Below are 21,405 nucleotides of genomic sequence, written 5' to 3' on the forward strand. Positions count from 1 at the left end.
CATTTGTCCAAACCCATAGAATGTACAACACCAAGAGTGAACCCCCGTGTAAACCGTGGACTTTGGGTGATGTGACAACGTAGGTTCGATTATAAGAGATGTATCACTTTGGTGCTGACACGCTGAGAGTGGAACGGCTGTGCGTGTGTGAGAGCAGGGAGGATGTGGGAACGCCGTACTTCCTGATCAGGCCTGCTGTGAATTTAAAACTGTTCTAAAAAAATGAAGTTTATTAATTTTTAAAAAAATAGGCTAAAAATATGCATTCCCGTGAGACAGAGAACCAGATGGCAGCAAACTGGTAATTGATCATACATAAATACTAGAAAAGTGAGCATTTACAAGGCATAGTAGGGTGAAATTCCTTAACCTGAATCCAGACAAAATAGTCTAGTTTGTAATTCTTTGTACTCCACTTACTCTGCCTTTTACTGTCCAATTCACCAATTTGATCTCACTCCTTTCACAGCAGGACCTCTTCAATAGATAAAATATAAATAGCTAATAGGATGCTCTGCATTTATGAAAACGAATGCCTTAAATTTAGCTAATCAATAGGTATCTGCATGTCACTCGTGAAAATGCATCCTGTAAGAAGGCAGAGCCACGACTACAAGAAATAGGCTTTCATTTATTTCATGCATAAGTTCAGATCGATTTGCACGTAGAACGAGAACAAGCCTGTACCTCACCTGACTTGTGGAGGCTGATGGATCGCAGATTAGGGAACAACCTGGCCAGTGAATCATCAGGCTCCTCAATAGCATTCAAATGATTGTTAGCCAGGACGAGAGTATCCAGTGAAGGAAACATAACTCCTAACTTTCGGATTTCAGTCCAGTCTTGGAGGTTATTGTCTGTTATATGTAGTAGCTTAAGAGAATGACAGCAAATAGAAGGACAAGACACTGTTTCATAGTCATTAAGGCACAGGAAGAGCTCCTCCAAACTGCAGAGAAAAAAGGAAATATTTCATTGTTTAAAGCAGTTAAGTTTCTACTTTGCAGCTACTTTCATCTGTTCAGTAAGTAAGTGCCTACTATGTGGGAGACTCTGGTAGGGATTGTGGAGAAAATATAAAGACGTCTTCCTAAAGCTTAAATACAGCTGGGAAGACAAAACCTAAAACACATAAAACAGCAGAGAATGATATAACCCAGGACTAAATTAATTTTGTGCTTAAATAACTAAGTGCTAAATAAAGCTTTACTAACTCCAAGTACAATAGCAGTTCATACAGGAGGGGAACTGAAATTGCAGTTAGAATACTCAGGAAAGAATACATGGCCTGGAGGGAAGGGTAGACTTGCATAAGTTGCAAGGACATAGAGGAAAATCCCATGAACAGCATGAACAAAATGTTTAGAAACAGAAATAATAACTATCATTTACTGAATTCCTACCCTGAGGCAGGCCCTGCTCCAAGTGCTTCATAGACTGTCCTGCTTTTTCTGCAAGGTAGATACAGTTATGTCCATTTTATAGACAAGGAAACAAAGCTTACTGAGTGAGGCTAATTACCTGATCAGAGGTCATATGGCAGTAAGTGGAACTGGAACTTAAAAGCTCATGCTACGCCATGCTAGATGCTGCATGCAGTGAGGAAACCAATCTCATTAGAGGGATAGTGAGAAACTTGGATGGAATAAATGGGGAGAGAGCAGATTCAAAAGGCCTTGATCATTTCTGTAGTTAGACAAAGAAACTATAGTTTCATATATTTTTTTAAACTACTTCCTTTGAACACTTACGTGCATACTCTACACTAGATAGAAACAAATCTAAGAAAGTATTTCTAAACTGACAAACAAAAACATAATTTCTTGTTTAAATTATTGAAAAGAGCTCCATTTTCCCATCAGGTCAGCGAGGCACTTAATCATCTGAGTGTTAATATATTTTATAGATACTTTGATTTTTTTTCCTCCCAAAGAAAAGCACTGAGGCAAAATTCTGAAATCAGGTAATCAGAAGATTAAAATGGAGAAAGGGTGGGTTGATATTGAAATGATAAGTGCTTCTCAGGGATATTTTCTAGCCAAAGGATGACAGATCCTATGTCTTGGTGCTACTCAACACTGAACAAGTCTTGCAATGAAAACGCTACTAAATGACCCTCACATCCTGGTTCTAATTACTTTGTTCTTCTGACCTCATTCCCCGTCCACTCTGCTGTTCTAGTGTTTCTGAGATGGGAGATCAGCAGTAATTCTATGTACTAACAAAGATGGCGACATTGCCCCCTCTCCATCATGCCTCTAGGCTTACTCTGGTAACTCCTGCAGTATCGTGTGGACTGTCTCCCAAGAAGCTTTGCTGTTGTTGAGGACAAGTTTGCGAACCCCAGAGAAGGACCCAGCACATGTTCTTTCTAAAACCGACAAATTCAGAGGGTTGGAACTCAGGTTTAGAAACTCCAACTGGGGAACATTTGACACAATTTTACTGACCTAGGGAGAAAAAAAGAAATGCATATCAGGCAGTAATCAGAGTTTTTAAATAGCAATCATGCTCACAAAGCTTAAGTGAGTGGGTCTCCAGGAAAGGGGCCATTCATATTAGGGAGTCCTGTGTTAGTGATGGTACCTACAGAGAGGCAAAAGTAATTTCAACAAATCTTGGCAAATAATTTAATCTTTCTATGAAATAGTGACATAATTGAAAATTAATGGTACAAAAGAAAGACCTTCCATGTTGCCTTGGGCAAGGTTTTTGATTTTGTTCTATATGATATTCTCTTCGATAAATGGAGAAAAGACAGTTTAGAGGACATTTTAGACTGCAAGTTTCTAAAGAGCTGAGACTGGGTCATGTAATTCTCTTTGAATTTCTCCTTCCTTTTGTCCTCAGTACAACATTAAGGCTTTACTGAAGAACACATGGTAACAGCTCAAGTGTTCAAAATTGACTACATAGCCACGATCACTTAGAAACAGTTTCAGCTTGGTTCAAAGATGACCAAACTTCAATATATATATACTCAAAAACCAAAAAGCATCCATAACTATATAAGAAAAGAGAAAACATGAGCATCAATTTAACGATTTAGCTAGCAACTTGGTAGGCAAGAAGATTTTTTTTTAAAAAAGGAAAGTAGCATTACTGACCTTAACTACTTGCTCTGTATAGTACTAGTCTCTTTGATATCCTATTTCACTCAGTTCTCAAAACAACTTGCAAGATAACTATTTTCATGTTAAATAATGAAGAAACTGAGGCTCAGAAACGTTAAATAATTTGACTAAGGTCTCAGCGACACAAAAACCAAATCTAGAATTTAAAAATCAGAGCCACTACATCAAAAACTAATAACATAATAAAAAAATAAATAAAAATAAAAAAATAAAAATAAATAAAAATCAGACCATTGTTCTTCCAGCATACCACCACTAGTAAATTATAAATATACCCCGAAAAAAAAAAAAAGAAAGAACTAGCTTAAACAAGTAGGAAGTAAATGTTAGAAGCCCAGTAAATGGATTAAGCATCAATGTGGTAACTAAACTTTATGAAAAAAGAAGTACAACAGAATAGTTAGGATTGGTTTCACAGTCAAAAAACCTGGGTTCAAGCCAGGTTCCAACACTTCCTAGCTGTGTGGTCTGATGGGTTATTTCACCTTCCCAGGTCTCAGTGTTCTCATTTGTAACACAGAGAAAACAGGACCCACCTGTTTCCCAGGACTGTGGATTGCATTAAATGAGATACATGTGTAAAGCATTTAACACTGATTGGTACACCTTTTAGAAATTTATTTTCTAACCTATTCCCCAATAGGATATAAACTCTATGAAAGCGGGGATAGTACTTACCTAGTTCACTACTGTATAGTGGGTGCTTAATGTTTGCTGAATAAATTAATGGCACAAAATCATTCAGTAAATGTAACTATTACTAACATAATAAGTATAGTATGAACCAACATGTCAACCCTAGCTATATGTTATATTGTATTTATCTTTATTTTAATATGTCCTATTTAAAATCATTGGTATGGGGCGCCTGGGTGGCTCAGTCTGTTGAATAGCTGCCTGGGTCATAATCTCGGGGTCCTGGGATTGAGTCCCACATCAGGCTCTCTGCTCAGTGGGAAGTTAGCTTCTCCCTCTCCCTCTCTCTCTCTCTCTCAAATAAATAAATAAAATATTTTAAAAAATAAAATAAAATCCTTGGTATAATTTCAAAAATACACGAATTCCCAGGTTCTACCATAAACTACTAAATCAGGAGCTTCAAAGGTGAGCTAAAGCTTCATGGTTGGGACCTAGATTTGGTTTCTTGTCAGAGCTCCATAGGTTATGCCAAAAAGGCAGCCAGCGTTGAGAGCTACGGGTGGAAAGAAAAAGTAATGTGCACTTCACCTCAGATTTGTGCGGACCACACAGGTCAGGAGCTCTAAAATCACCGCGAAGTGGACTAATTCCAAGAAGGTTCAGAGTAGGTCAGAGGGCCCGGTCCTCATACTAGTTCAGCTATGCCACACGCTAACCTTGTGAAGTGGGACCATTTTTATCTTCATTTTGCAAATGAAGAAATGAGCTATTTTTTAGAGAAAAACACACTAGGCTTCAGTTTAAAATATAAGTAATTTATACCAGTCTGCGCATATTCTCTTGCCTGATCCCTTTAGTGATCAAATGGTACCAAGCATTTGTGTGACATACGGCCAGGGTTTGGAGTGGAGTCTGTGGCTACAACACAGCTAAATGGTCCACACACCGATCAGTCCTCTACCTCGCTCTACCTCCTGAATACCAGTGCTGTGAAAGGCTCCCATATGGGATGATGGCCGCCTGGCTTCAACTCTTTTAAGGGCAAAAGAAGATGAAGAGGAACTGCACTCCAAGTATAGCATGAAGAATAACCAATTATCATATAACCCCAGTTAAATAAAAACAAAACATAAACCTCTTGCTAACCACCATTCCTCATATTTTATTTTTATAATAAAAAGAAAAAATATCCCCAAATGGATAATTTAAAGGTTTTTGAAGGAATTCTCCCAGAAATTATGTGATAAAATCTTCTTCATATTTTGCATCTATGCAGCTGTCCCGTGATAATAAACATTTAAAATAATGACTCATTGGGCACCTGGGTGGCTCAGTTGGTTAAGCGACTGCCTTCGGCTCAGGTCATGATCCTGGAGTCCCGGGATCGAGTCCCGCATCGGGCTCCCTGCTCGGCAGGGAGTCTGCTTCTCCCTCTGACCCTCCCCCCTCTCGTGTACTCGCTCTCTCTCATTCTCTCTCTCTCAAATAAATAAATAAAATCTTTAAAAAAAAAATAAATAAAATAATGACTCATTAGCTTTGGAATAGTCTAAAAAATCGCAACTGGACTACAGTATAATAATTCAAACAGGAAAAAATAATGTATTTTAGAAATAAATAAATACATTCTTTAAGAGGCTAAAGTTAAAAAGGATTCAGGGGTAACCTTACGTTAATGATAAGATTTTAGAAAGTATATTAATTACACAGGGAAATTTACTTATAAAAATGTCCTAACAGCAACGTCTGCCAAACAAACATTCAGGAAGTCTCTGGGACAGTACACGGACTTACCTTTCTTAAATTCTAAAAATCAAGAAGAAAAAGACTCGTCTAGCTACAGTGATACAGTTGACCCTTGAACAATGCAGAGGTTAGGGAACACCAACACCCTACAAAGCTGAAAATCATCAGGTAAATTTTGACTCCTCCAAAACTTAACTACGAACAGCATACTGTGGACAGGAAGCCTTACAGATAACGTACACAGTCGATTAACATAGCTTGTATTTTGCGTGTATTATAGACTGTATTCTTACAATAAAGTGAGGTAGAGAAAAATTTTTTTTGTTCTGCTTTTATTTTAATATAGAGAAATATAAAGAAAACTAAAAAAACACTATAAATTCAACAGCCCACTATCCTCAGTAACGTCAAAACAAAACAATAACAAAATCTTCACAGTTTTGAAATTCGAACAGAACAAATGAAATTTTTGTGATTCTTCCCGGGAAAAAAAAAAATGTATGCATATTCCAACATATACACTTACATCTCTAGATATTTTAGAATTTTACACAAAAGAGACCCTCTTGGGGCCCCTGGGTGGCTCAGTCGGTTAAGTGTCCGACTCTTGATTTCGGCTCAGGTCATGATCTCAGGGTCGTGGGATTGAGCCCGTGTTGGGCTCTGTGCTGGGCGTGGAGCCTGCTTGGTACTCTGTCTCTCCCTCTGCCCCTCCTCGCCCTTTCTGTCTCTCTCTTTCCCCATCTCAAAAAAAAAAAAAGAGAGAGAGAGAGAGCGCCTCTTTTATAGCAAACCTTTTTTTTTTTATGTTTCAAGTTTTAATTTAAATTCGGATTAGTTAATAGATAGTGTAATATTGGTTTCAGGAGTACAATTTAGTGATTCATCACTTACATATTAACACCCAATGCTCATCACAAGTGCCCTCCTTAATTCCCATCACCCATTTAGCCCCTCCCCCACCCACCTAGAGAAAATATTATTAAGAACACCATAAGGAAGAGGAAATTTATTTACAGTACTGTCCTGTAAGAAGTCTGCATGCAAACAAACCCATGCAGTTCAAACCTGTGTTGTTCATGCGCAGAAACACGGAGATGAACTTACATGACCTTCTAGGTCTCCACAATTCTATGATTTAATTGAGGACCCTCTAACTCTGGCTTCTAAAAATGAAGAAACTAAAGTTTTAAGAAAAATGGGGAAAGGGTTGTAAGATAACCATCTGTAACTTATACCCAAGCTATTCTCTGCCTCACCTGAGCGGCTAATTCCTCTCTCCTCTCAACTACTTGGTTTAATTTCTTTTATAAAATGGTTTTGATAAGGAAGGGAGGAAAAAGGAGATGCCTTGGGAAAGGTGAGACGAAAATGTACTTAGCTAAAATTCAAGTCAAGAGCTAAAAAATGCATCTTTTTTCACACGCGGATGCCCAATTTTAGAAGGATGGAGACAGATCTTTGCCTCCCTCCACAGTATTACACCTCTCACTGGTATTTATCTTTATCTCTGGATATCCAGCAGCCAGTAGTTTAAACTACAAAAGAAGTTACTTATAACATTAGTAACCACTCAAAAGACTCAAAGAACAAACTATATTATTTTTGTCCCACATCGCTATCTCAAATACAGGCCAAAATAAACTTAATGGCCAGGGACAAATTATCTTTTTGGTAATCAGGTACATGGGTTGCAATGGGGTTGAAATGTAATGTCTTAAAACTGTGACCTATGAGGCATTAGTAGCCTGGCAAAAAGTTTAATCAATCCTAAAAATCAATATGCTTCTGCTGTCAGTACTTCTCCCACCTCTCTGTGCTCTGATAGATATTCTAGAAGATTGGAATCAACTACAGTTAAAGCAAAGGACAAAAAATAAAGGGATGATGAAAACAAAAATAAATTGGAAGATGGAAGCCTAAAGGGTAGAGCAGCGAAGACTTATTTGAAAACTGCCTGGAAACAGACTATAGAGCACATGTAAGAAGATACAAACTGAGCACAAAGGAACATAGGACCCTCTGTCCATATATGCCCACGTGGCCTGGAAAACATTTAGTGTAGACCTTTGTCTAAGCAGAGAAAAGGCTGAACTGCCTAGTGTGAACTTTGTGTTCTGATCCATATTGACATAGATTGTTCTTCTGAGGCAGCAGCTATAAAACTATGAAACTGTTGGCAGTTGGCAAAAGCCTAGCTTATGTACATGGTCAGAGCACAAAGCACAAAACCTTTCTGAAATTTTACACTCCCAAAGAAACACATTTAAGGGAATCAGCCCTATGAACATAGGTGAAAAGATTCAGAGGAAGATGTGGTCTGACTTGCCACCCATGCAGGTTAAAAACTCTCACCAGACGTTCAGCAGCAGACTACTGTGGGAATCAGGGAGGAGGAGGATGAACAAGGCAGTTGTTTTTTTTTTTAAGATTTTATTTATTTATTTGAGAGAGAGAGAATGAGAGACAGAGAGCATGAGAGGGAGGAGGGTCAGAGGGAGAAGCAGACTCCCTGCCGAGCAGGGAGCCCGATGCGGGACTCGATCCTGGGACTCCAGGATCATGACCTGAGCCGAAGGCAGTCGCTTAACCAACTGAGCCACCCAGGCGCCCGAACAAGGCAGTTCTTTTGGCATCTGTGCAGTGTGGACAAGCACTCACGTCACTTAAGCATCTCAAAGGACCAAGAAGGCACAGATTGTAATTTGTGGAACAGTGAACTATACCAGTTGTTTAGATAAATGAATTAATAAATAAACACATGTATAGAGACTATTTCTTGGAACAGCCCAGTAAATCTGCATATATTAACAAGTCACTTAAAAATCAAACAACATGCATCTCAAAGAATTTGGTAAACATCTCAATAAAAATAGGAAATACAATCAGAAGCACAGTTATCAGATTAAGCTAGACTATGAAATAGATAAATGTAAGAAAAGCTGAAGAAAACTAGGTTATAAATTGATTTTTCTTAAACAAAAAAAGCTGTCTTAGAATTTGTATAGCATTTAATACCTACAAAGCACCTCAATGATTAATTTTATCTGCAGCCCTGTCTTAGGGTTAAGCAAAGTGAAGCACTAAAGGATTAAGTGAGTTTCTTAAGATCATAGGAAAAGTTGGACCAAGTGGTCTTGATCAATCCTTAAGATGCAATCATTTGTTCATTAATGCATTCAACAAACATTTGAGTACCTAGTATGACACTCTGAGTGCTGATGGTAATAAAGACAAAAATCTCTACTTTGAATAAACTCACAGTCTAGTAGGAAAACTGTCAAGTAAGCAAGAGATTGCACTACATTGTGATAAGTGATTGCATTTATCACAGCATCATGATATAGGTACTGGGATAATCTGCCTCTGCCTGAGCGAGAACCAGGGAAAGTTTCATAGAGGAATAGTGACTTGGGCCAAGTCTTGAAAGATACATAGGAGGAGATCAGGTAGACAAGGAAAAAGCAGTAGATTCAGAATGAATAAAAGCAAGGAAGCTTTTCATGTCAAGAGTTTATCATGAGCTGCAAGAAAAAGCATATGGCTAAAGATGGAGATAAAGCTCTAAAAGTAGGCAAGAGCCATATGGTGGAAGGCTACATTTAGAGAGTTCAGGCCTTAGTTTCTAGGCAGTGAAAAGCAACTACAGGACTTTAAGCAAGAGTGTCATAATCTTATTTCATTGATTAAAAGGAGTCTGGTCGCACTATAGAAGACAGCTTACAGGAAGCAGAATAAAACCAGAGGCAGGAAAATCCATCAGGAAGCTTTCTCAAGAAAGAATATCCTAAATTAAGGCAGGGGAATGAATCAAGGAGAAAGAACTAATTTTCCCTGATTCTTAAGCATAGCTTCCACGAGGTAATGTTATCATCATGTAGGCAATGTTACATAAATAATAAGAAAGAATGTTGTAATATTTTTATTTGTGTACTTGGTGTGCCTTACTCTGAGGTCAAAAGACATCAGTTATGTCAAAACAACTAGGAGACTTCATAAAATAAGGAAAAGTTCTAAAATATTTGGAGTGAATTTCAGTACCAAAAATAAATATTTTTGTAATCTGAGTTTCGAGCTCAGGCAATTTTTATGTCAATTTAGAGCACTAAATGTTGAAGTGGTGGTACAGAATGAACACAGGATGTGTACACTAGTGAGACAGTAAAAAGCCCAATGCATGGTTAGCAGTCTAAACCTCTGTGTCTTATTAACCTCTTGATGCATGGGAAAAAGCTCCCCAGTGCTTTCCATATTAATGAAAAACAAATTAGCAATAACAACGTTAGCTGAAAAAATCACCACAGAACAGCTGAAGCAGTCAGTTATTTATCTTGAGACACAGAGATAAGAATCTCAAGTGAGAACCAGAATTCATCAGAAGTCACCAAAATGCGGGAATATAAAAACTACCTCATGCCAGTCTTCGAGTTTGTTGTCAGAAAGATCTAGTTCCGACACATGAGCACAGAAGGCAGCAATTTCTTTTTCGTCTCCTGCACATGTTATTCCACAGCTGTTCAACACCAGCACACTTGGGAGGTTGAGGCGATCTGAATCATGGGGGAAACACAACACTTTTTAAATCAGCCTAATTCTTGTCTAACATATATTCAGCCCCCAGGAATCAAAATCAAATAGTGTGAAATTACATGAGGACCTGAGGAAAAAAAAAAAAAGAGAATATGTTGGGGTCCAAGGGTACTGAGTTCTAAGGGGAAACAGCCAAATATGGCCCAGGAGGAGATTAAAAATACTGGACCAGTACCACCAAAAAAGTCTTGTAGGCTTTACCCCTGGCAGGATGGTTGATCTCAACTACCAACAATACAGCTATCATCCTTGCTGTCATCTCATCATCTGAACACTAGAACATGTGATTCATCTGGACTCCTACTGTCTTCTAATTGGCCTCAATTCTTTCTTTTTTTAAATTTAGTTCAAAAGTATCATTCTGGAGAGCTCTTTTTTGTCTGATGTGTATTTCCGCCTATTGCTGCCCTTGAAAATTATCTCAAACTATTAGATGGTCTACTATGAAACCACTTCTGTTCCTCAAATTCATATCATTGAAGAAATCTTCCTTGCTTAAGTGGATCCATTTAAAAATCTAGGTCTCTTTCTTGTCTATCAATCATTTCCATTTCATATCCACATAGAATGTGTCCCTTATGAAAATCAGACTTTTAAAAATACATAATTGTAGTGGGAGAAACTGTTTCAGAGTCTTAAACTATTTAATGAATTTGGTCAAACTGGGGTAGTTAAACTACTGCCTGATTCAAAAACACATGTGTCAATAACCACGTTTGTCCTTGTAGAAAGGACAGACATGAGAATCCAACCACTTTTTCCCTCTTTGGTATAAAATAATGACTCAGGAAATATTTTATTCATGGAGGCCTCAAATTACATAATTTTTCAACTCAGTACTTTTCTCTATCAAATTTTTCAGAATGGGAATGGATCCTGAAAAAAAAAATGACCAAGTAAGAAATCTACCTCTTTCTGCCATTCCAGTTTATATGGAGTGGTAAGACAAGTTGTATTGAGGAACACAAGAACTAAAACACTGTTCCATCCTGATCTCCCATACTCACAAAGAACTATTTCCAAGAACTATTAAATACAAATCAGGCTACGATGTAAGTGAGAGACACACCTTGCACATTTCTCCATGTTGTAGATCTCTCTCACACCATAACCCTTCTCCTAGAATGTCTTGATCTCCCCTCTAACCAAGTTCTATATTCTTAAAGGGTTAGGTCAAGTCTCATAGCTTTGAATCCTTTCCTGATCATACTAATTAACACTCTCCTAAATTTTTGTGCCAATCATTTGGTTCAACATAAGCTGCCTTGTGTTATATGTCTGTAAATGTGAATATCTTGTAATCCAGTTAGGCTGTAAGGTTTTTGAGGACACACACCAGTCTTGTACTGTCTCGCATCCTCCAAGCTCCTCGACAGAATACGTATTTGAAACCTTACCACTCAAATATTGTGTCTTGTGCAACTAAGATGCCTTCTGGCCAATCAGGAGGAAAAGAAATCCTTTTGAGTTTTTCAAAAAATTGAAGTCATGACAAGGGAGACTATGCAATTCTAATTCCGAAATAAAGGAAATAATCTGCAAACAAGACAATATTCTGGTTTGAGGTCCTAAGTACTAAGCTCCAGTAAGTAAACGTTTTAGGTCACATTTTTCTTACCTTTCATAGGAGAGCCCTGAGGTGTGGCTGGGACATGGACTCCCATCCCAGGACCACGACGGTAAGGGAAATTTTCAGGACTATATTTTTCACATAATACTTGCATAAAACTCCTTCCACTAGGCTGATCCATCTTCCTTTGCTAAAATTCTACAAGAAACCAAGAAATCGTCAAAGTTATTTATTGGCCATATAAGAAACTTTTATTGCTAACCAATTATTTATAAGGCACTAGCCCAGGCCTTGTAGACATATAAGACACAGTCACTGTCCCCAGGAATTTACACTGTGGTGAGACCTTATGATTTAGGGGAGCTATATATGCAGAAAAATGACAGCAATGCAGTTCAGCATATGATAATTGCAATACGGATTAACAGTGCCACAAGATGTAGATGAGGAGACAATCATTTCCAGTCAAGGGTAACAGGAAGACTTTTTGCTGGTACATGGGGTTTATGTGGTAAGTAAGAGGAAAAAGGACTTAAAAAAAAAAGGTGCAGACTCAACATCAGACTAAAGAGTTTGTAGGACTACTTTGTTATTTATCCCTCAAAATCCATTCTCCTCTTCTTCCATAGTAAAATAATTTTTTTTAAGTAGGCTCCACACCCAGCATGGAGCGCAATGCAGGGCTTGAACTCACAACCCTGAGATCAAGACCTGAGCTGAGATCAAGAGTTGGACATGTAACTGACTGAGCCACCCAGGCACCTCAGTAAAAGAATTTTTAACTGTGTACATAGTACTTAGGAATGAGTATATGGCTAAATTCTAGTTGATGGGATAGAAATAGTCTATGGCAGCTTCTGGGAATCATCCTTAAAAGACAGCCAGAGTGTATCCTTTGCCTCCTTCTTTGTCTCTGGGTCGATTCTTTTGCCTAGAAAACAAATGCTACTTTGCACTATGGGCCCAAGGAACATACCCTCAGGAAGGTGGAGCAAAGAGCCAAAAGGAATTTCTTTTTTAAGATTTTATTTATTTATTTGACAGAGAGAGACAGCGAGAGAGGTAAACACAAGCAGGGGGAGTGGGAGAGGGAGAAGCAGGCTTCCTCCTGAGCAGGGAGCCCGAAGCGGGGCTCAATCCCAGGACCCTGGGATCATGGCCTGAGCCGAAGGTAGATGCTTAATGACTGAGCCACCCAGGCGCCCCGAGTCAAAAGGAATTTAAGTCCCTGAGGACTTCATGGAACTGAGCTGCTGGATTGCACATCTCTGGAAATTTCAGTGAAAGATACATAACCCTCTGTTTTATTTAAGCCACTGTTCAATTTTTCAGTTACTTACAAATGGACCCAATCCTGACTAATACAGAATGTCGTTTCTTTTGGTTTTGAGTTTGGGTAGAGTCTTCACTGTCTAACTTCAGCTACGGGTCCAACTCCAGCATCCTCTCAGTACTCATACATAGGTTAAAACAGGTAATATTAAAAACATGCTAATTTCTGATAGCCTGCTAACCCATTATCTTGAGGGGCTGGTCTGTGATCTATATTAAATATGAATCAAAATACAGGCAATTGACTTCTGTAGTTTGAACTATCAGATGACAAGCTTTTTACTAAGGAAAATAAAGAGTACTCTAAGAAGAAGGGATATCATGATAAAAACGTATAACAATGTGAATATATGTGGTCTAACAGAAAACAGCATCAGGACTAACTCAACAGGAACCTCAGAGGAGATCATGTGCTACATTAAGAAGCTGAACTTTATTCCATAGAAAACAAGGAGAAATTAACAGGTTTTAAGGAAGGGAATATAACAACCAAATTTTCTGGAAAACTCATTCTGACAATCAAATAGCTGATGAATATGAAGGAATATATACTGAAAGTAGGGAGAAGAGCTAGAAGGATACTATAAAAATATAGGATGTCTCAGGCAAGGAAAATAAAAGCCAAAATAAACTATTGGATCTACATCAAAATAAAAAGCTTTTGCACAGCAAAGGAAACCATCAACAAAACAAAAAGGCAACCTACTAGATGGGAAAAGACATTTGCAAATGATATATCCAATAAGGGGTTAGTATCCAAAATGTATAAAGAACTTATACAACTCAACACTAAAAAAACCAAATGATCTGATTAAAAAATGGGCAGAGGATCCGAATAGACACTTTTCCAAAGAAGACTACAGGTGGCCCAACAGGCCCATGAAAAGATGCTCAGTATCACTAATCATCAGGGAAATGCAAATCAAAACCACAATAAGACACCACCTCACATCAGTCAGAATGGCTACTATCAAAAACACAAGAAATAAGTGTTGGGAGAGGATGTGGAGTAAATGGAACCCTCATGCACTGTTGGTGGGAATGTCAATTGGTTCAGCCACTGTAGAAAACTGTATGGAGGTTCCTCCAAAAATTAAAAATAGAGAAACCAATATTTTCTCTACTGAATATCTACCCCCAAAAAATGAAACCACTAATTTGTAAAGGTATATGCACCCCTATGTTTATTGCAGCATTACTTACAATAGCCAAGATAAGGAAGCAACCCAAGCATCCATCAAGAGATGAATGGATACAGAAGATGTGGTATATATACACACGCACACATATATACATACACACATACAATGGAATATTACGCAGCCATAAAAAAGAATGAGATCTTGCCATTTGGGACAAAATGGATGGACCTAGAGGGCATTATGCTAAATGAAATAAGTCAGAGAGAGAAAAACAAATACCAAGTGATTTCACTTATATATGGAATTTAGAAAACAAAACAAAACAAAAAAACAGACCTTTTTTTTTTTTTTAAAGATTTTATTTATGTATTTATTTGGGAGGGGGAGGAGGGGCAGAAGGAGGAGAGAATCTCAAGCAGACTCCCCACTGAGCACGGAGCCCGATGCGGGGCTTGATCTCATGACCTGAGCAGAAATCAGGAGTTGGATGCCCAACAGACTGAGCCACCCAGGCACCCCAAAACCAGACTTTAATTTTTTAAAAATTTTCTAAAAAAGATTTTATTTATTTACTTGACACAGAGAGAGAGAATACAAGCAGGGGGAGCAGCAGGGAGAGGGAGAAGCAGGCTCCTGCTGAGCAGAGAGCCCGACGTGGGGTTCGATCCCAGGACCCTCGGATCATGACCTGAGCCGAAGGCAGATGCTTAACCGACTGAGCCACCCAGGAGCCCCAAAAACCAGACTTTTAAATACAAAGAAAAACTGATGGTTGACAGATGGGAGACAGGTGGGGAGATGGGCAAAATAGATAAAAAGGATTAAAAGATATAGACTTCCAGTTATAAAAAAGTCATGGAGATAAAATAAAAAGAACAGCATAAGGAATATAGTCAATAATATGGTAATAACGTTGTATGTATGTTGTGTGTATGTAATAATATTCTAATAATGTTATATGTATGTAATAACATTGCATACTAACTACACTTATCATGGTGAGTATTGAGTGATGTACAGGATTGCTGTACATCTGAAACTAATATAACATTATATGTTAGTTACACTTCAATAAAAAATAAAGTGCAATGCTGTAAAATGTTTTTTTTTTTTAAAAAAAACACCCAAAACAAAACAGGAGAGAGATGACGAGGGCCTGAGGTGATACAGTAAAACAGTGGCAGATTCAAGGTCAATTTAGAAAGCAAGCTTTTCAGGAATTATGGGGGCTGAGGAGAAGGTAAAGACTGACCCTCAGGTTTCTAGTACAGGTGACCAGGTGACTGATGATGCCATTAAGTAAACAGAAAATATGAAGAGATTGAGTTTTGCAGAAGAAAATTATGAATCCCACTGCATACACATGCAGCCTGAGGCATTTGTGGACTATCCAAGGAAACAGTCTGCAGTTGGGTGAGAACTGTGAGCTGGAGGGGAAGATTGTGACATCATCACCATATAGGAAATATTATTAGTAAGAACAGCAGAACAATAGAACTCTCTGGGACACTGATGTTTAAGGGACAGGCAGAGGAAGCAGGGTCATGAAGGAAAATAAAAGGAACAACCAGAATAGAGTGTACAGTCAACATTTTGAGAAGTTTTGATTAGAAGGGCAGCTGACAAGCAGGGGAGGATGAAATGGGCTGATAAATGAGGCAGGAACAGGAAGGAGTAGTGAACCGGGGACAACTGTCCAGATTTTTCCTCTTAAAATAGAAGAGGGCTGAACATGGTTATAGATTACAGAGAAGCAGCCCGTGGATCTGAAGAGGCTGAAGATGACTACTGGTATATGGTCCTAGAAGCAACCAGCGGGTATGAGCATTAAAAACTTCTCAGAAGTCTGCTTGATACCAGCCAGATAATGCTCTGAATTGTTTACCATTAGAAGTGACACATTTACTTCACTGTGTTACACTGGTTTACTTTTGCTTATACAGTTTAATGATACTGAGCAGTAGGTATTTTTCTCATGTGACTGTCCTAACGCCACCATTACATTATAAAGGGGAGCGTAGGTGTGTCATTTTATTTCTCCCCCATGAATTCACAGCATCTGGCACAGTGTACTACACATAACTCAATAAATGTTGCTGAGAAGTGATACTAGCCTTCAGTGTGCTGAGTAGAAAGAGCAGGGAATTCAGGATGGGGAGTAGGTGTAAGCCCCACTCAGTTCTACAGTTTTGTGTCATTGGGCAAGACACAATTTTCTAGGACTCCAATGTCTTTGTAAAGTAAGATATGAATATCTATACTACTTGGATTTCAGGGTTTCCATAGAGCTCTAAAATATACAAATGCATTATTGGGATTACAGGGCTGTTGTAATATTCTAAAACACACAGATGTTACTAATTATATATTATAGGAGGTTGTAGCACGGTAGAAAGCACGTGAACACAGAAGACTTAGGCTGTTATTTACTAGCTGGGTAGAACACAAGCTAGTTATGTAACCTCTCTAATGGGCTAATTTTTTCTCTTGGGTTTGTAACAAGAATTTGAAAAAACTCATGAATATAAAAGTGGACTTTAGGGTTGCCTGAGTGGTGCAGTCAGTTGAGCATCAGACTCTTGGGTTTCAGCTCAGTTCATGATCTCAGGGTTGTGAGATGGAGCCCCATGTCGGGCTCCACACTGGGCGTGGAGTCTGCTTAGGATTCTCTTTCCCTCTCCTTCTGCTCCTCCTCTCTCTCTCTCTCTCTCTCATAAATAAATCGTTAAAAAGAAAAAATGGTCTCTAAACTTGGTTCATTCCCTAGATTACTACCAGGACCATACCCACTGTACTTTGTGAAATCAGTTCTCAAATGCCTAGAACATAGAGTAAGATACTAATAAGCACATGTCCATCTACTGAACAAAAGTTTCATTTACCAAGGTTTAGACTATCAAGTACATTTCATAATAAGGATATCACAGGTCATCTTGAAAATTCATGGCTGCCCTTGGTCAGGATCCTCATTTGTAAGCTTAAAGACAGAACCAGTTTTAGCACGAGACAGTGTGTTCTTTCTGTCCACACAGAGTGATAAATGTCCGCTACTGTCCTCTATTCCGGCACTGATTGTATCAAAACTGAACTGTGTGTGTTCATCTAAGACTCCAGGAACCTTCAGGTGGAAGGTTCTTTTACAATGTAAACTTATCGCCAACAGCAGACGACACAGAGCAGGACCTAGGCCACCAGGGACAGACAGTACAGTTCTCATCAAGGACCTGTCTCCAGCAGAATGCCAACAGAATTTGTAGATATGTTTAACAGACGTCAAAGAAGTTACACTGCTACCTTCTATACAATTAGCAGTTCAAAAGAATAAAAAGTGTGGGGAGGGTGCTACACTGTCAAAATAATACCGAGTTTAAATAGCATCTTTAAACTGGAGGCTTTAGAACCACCTCCACCAATTCAAGGGCAACAATCTTATACACAATTCAAATATAGGCAAACCGAGGGATGGCAACATTACAGACACACTCAAATAAGTGTGTCTCTTAAAATAAGTGCTAGTAAGCCAGCAATCATGGGAACTTAACAAGTTGTTTCTCGTGGCCTCATGCCTTAACAACTCTTCCAAATACTCTGGGTTTTGTTTTTGGGTTTTTTTGTATCTTCTTTTTTTTCCCTAAAGACTTAAAAGCAATGCCAGGAGCCTTTCCCTGGTCATTTTCCAGGATAGTCTACTGGAATAATGTTCCAGGAATGTAGATAGTGTACGCATTAATACACGAGTTTTGAATTAGAACATTAAGACTGCAAAATGGATCAGTAACATAAATCTATGTAAAATCTGTTGGGGCAGTTTTAGGAGGAACAGTAGGTGGGAACGGAAAACTGAAAACCAAACAGACTGAAAAATGAGGAAATACAGGATGGAAAAAGATCTTTAACTGGAGCCTTTTAAAAGGTTTCTTTGGGGGTGGGGAGGTAATCTACGATTTCTGGAAAGAACTGGTGTCAAATTACATCTGACTACCTCTACAGCTGGCAAAGTTTTAATGCATTTCTAAAGTATTCTGAACTGGTTCCGAAAGCCAGGAGCCAGGAATCTTGGGTGATGTTGCTTGGTTCCATTACCAAGTCCTGGGGTGTGCCTGTGAAAATCTCAACTGCTTTGTGCCTCAGATCCTAACTATAATGCGCTCTTATAAAGTGCTTGGAGAAAGTCAGGATGAAATGAAAACTGGAGGATAAGCTGCTCAGTACATTTTTGCCAAATAGATTAGTATCAGAATAGAACAACCAGTCACCTAAAACTCCACATACCTGTCAAACTATTTGTACTTTATGTTCCCAATCAAAGGGTCAGGTCAAAATCAGTATGAAACTGAACACAACCGAAAATAGAACATTTCTGATCACTAACAAGATACACAAGGTATACAAGATAGATCTTTATGCTGGTACGCAAGATCAGTATTGACTTCACAAATAAACTTTATGGTAGAGTACCATACTTCATAAAGTGTGAATACTACTGGCCTCACTCACAACTTAAAAAAAAAAGCCAAAAATACCACCCTATAGACTCTCAAAATATACATTTTAAATCTTACAAAGAAATAGATTGATCTGCTTATATATGCATATGATAAAATAGAAATTAGTAAAATTAGTACCTATGGTTAATGCCAGAGAGAAGAAAGGAAGAATAAGGGTGGGACGGAGATTTGCTTTAAGAAATAAGTTCACCCACTTGAACCACCTGAACTCACTGCATACACACATCATCTTTTGCTTTCATATATTATCTCTCTGAAATATAAACATTTTTAAGTGATATATCTGGAAATGACCTAATAATTTGTCACATGGGTTTTTAATTCCTCATTACTGTCAATTGTCTGTGGAAAAAATTCCAAACTGGACCATGTGAAATATATAATATTAATTTTAAAAAGGAATTGGGGAGTGAGGAAGCCAAGAGAAATAAAATAGTGGCCAAAAGGAAATAAATAGTTTTATAAAACAGCATGGTAAAGAAAAAGAATGAAATATCAGAATAAACTAAATTGAAATGAGAGGAGGGGGTAAGACAACAGAGACAGGGCACAGTATTCTCTTGGGTTTTCCACGGCCTTAAGAAAAGCAAAGCAAAAGTCCACTAGGATGTGTACAGAAGGGTTGAAAGAATACCCTTCAGGCCTGCTGGGTCCCTTCCCTTGCTAGCCAGGTCAAATGTGTTAATAAAAGTTAACTAAACATTTCGTACAAATCACCCAAACTGTACCAGAACCCTTGTGACTTTGGGAACCACACGGGCTCCAGGAGGCTAGGGAGGCACTGGGAGCCCCAGGCCTCCTGGTCACCTCTCACTGTGGAGACTAACAGCAAGAGTGGTGCCTCCTGCCGCAGGAAGCTGAACATGCAGGATTCACATCCCTGCAATAGTCAATAATTGGGAACGATACACAGTTCTAAAAAATAAATTGTAATCCTTCAAAATATGCATTAATTTAGGATGAGCCTAAGTATCAAAGGAAGAGTTTTCATAGCATTAAAAATAATGGAGAAGAGGGAAACACTCCTGGGTGGTTGAAAATTATTTTCAGTCATCTGTCATGGACCCATTTATAAACAACCAACCCATCTTATCTATTCATCAGAGAAGGGCAGAAAAACTACACTCTAAAAGCTACCTGCCAATATTTTGCTACCAAATATTTGAAAACAGAACTTGAATTAAACATTTTGGCAAAGGCTCTACAATGTCACCGCCGGGTCCTTTGGCCAGATGACACTCCATTCCTGCCCGCTTTCTCCACTTAGCTGCCTATTTCCTTTACAAGACAATCTGAGACCAGGAATGTCTTTACCATTTGTTTCATAAAAATGGAGACAACAAATATGTTTAGTTTTCTCTACTATTTCTTTTTTCACACTTTATCAAGTGGTTCCCATTAGGCCTATTTGCCCATTCATTTATTCATAAAATGTGTGCCCTCACAAAGTTTACCATCTCATTTAGTTTCATTCAACAAAGATGAACCTAAAACAAACAAACAAAAACAAAGATGAACCAGACATTGAATCTGTGCGAAATGCTGCACTAAACATGAAAGAAAGTGTGAATGAGTACAATCCACATTCTGCCCTCAGGGCATCCACAGTCTAGAAGGAAATACATGGAGATAACACAATACCTGAAATAAGCCACACAGAAATAGTGAATTCAAACAGAAGAAGTGATTCACTTTTGGAAGTATGATCGAGGAGGCTGAAGGTAAATCCTGGGCCATTTTGAAAGATGATGAAGACTAGGTTAACAGGGTGGAGGAGCGCATTCCAGGCACAGGAAATAATAGAACGTGAACAGGCACAAGAGACAGGAGACATGGTATGATGTGATATGCTAAAATATAAAATACATGTGGGGAGAGCAGGTGAGGCAGGAGGTGGACATGGTCAGCTCATGACTGACCTTGCTCAGGTTTGACTTCCTCTTATAGAGATAAAAGAAAACTTTTGATAGATCGCTATGAATGCAGTACAAGGATGGAGGGCACCGATCTTTACCAAGTATATCAAGAGATCAAAAATGATGAGACCTTTTTAATCCCTAAAGGACTGGGCAGTTAGGAGTTTGTTCCTCTTAAGGGAAGCACTTTCAGTACAGACAGGGGGTAGAAATCATAGCATGAGGAATTCAGGAGATAAGTGAAGACTGATTATAGACCAACCTTTGAGAAGCTCAGATGGAAGAAGAAGGACAACTGATGAAGAAACACCAAGTGTTTAGAAAGAGAGTTTTATATCTTATTCTTTTTTAAAAAGGTCAAAAGAGAAATTTATAGGCTGAATTTGGGGGTGAGAGTAGGGGGAAGTGGTTGACAAAAGAGGTCTAAAGAGGAAAATCTCCTGAATAGCTTCAAAGAAATCTCTTAGATTAGTAGCTTTCTCAATTTTTGCAAGTTTGTTCTTTTTAAAGCCCACTTAACTTTTGCTTTGTGGACTCCTAATATCATCACCAGAGAGCTTCCTTTTTAGAAAAATCCCCACTATACCCAAACGCTGCCAGATTCTTAGACATTTTAGGTAGCTGGGACTCCAGTCTGTTTCATTTTCTAAATCTTTCTGATCTTCAGCATAAGTGCACCCCAATAAAACATAATTACTCTGGGAAAGTATATAGGTATGTTATATATTTTTCCCTTCAGGAAAGATTAAATAAATGAATGAATAAAGGTCTATTAATAAGCTTCTTTCTAGGAGGAGCAAGATGGCAGAGGAGTAGGAGACCTGGTTT

The 21,405-nt window shown here is 38.4% G+C and overlaps 1 protein-coding gene across 2 annotated transcripts in view; it reads right to left on the reverse strand.

Moving 5' to 3' along the window:
• TBCEL (tubulin folding cofactor E like) overlaps window positions 1-21,405 on the reverse strand; it is a 75,395-nt gene that overhangs the window by 39,524 nt on the left and 14,466 nt on the right. For both annotated transcript variants that reach the window (XM_006734322.3, XM_081799276.1), the window contains exons 2-5: window positions 11,728-11,877; window positions 9,930-10,069; window positions 2,269-2,450; window positions 693-949 (exon numbers count right to left, since the gene is read on the reverse strand). In XM_006734322.3, coding sequence (XP_006734385.1) covers window positions 693-949; window positions 2,269-2,450; window positions 9,930-10,069; window positions 11,728-11,860 — 712 coding nt within the window. In that variant the 5' untranslated portion in view covers window positions 11,861-11,877. The remainder of the gene's footprint in view (window positions 1-692; window positions 950-2,268; window positions 2,451-9,929; window positions 10,070-11,727; window positions 11,878-21,405) is intronic.

The sequence above is a fragment of the Leptonychotes weddellii genome, chromosome 11 (genome assembly GCF_054177405.1).
Source record: "Leptonychotes weddellii isolate Sample4059 chromosome 11, ASM5417740v2, whole genome shotgun sequence".
In the NCBI taxonomy this organism is placed as follows: Eukaryota; Metazoa; Chordata; class Mammalia; order Carnivora; family Phocidae; genus Leptonychotes; species Leptonychotes weddellii.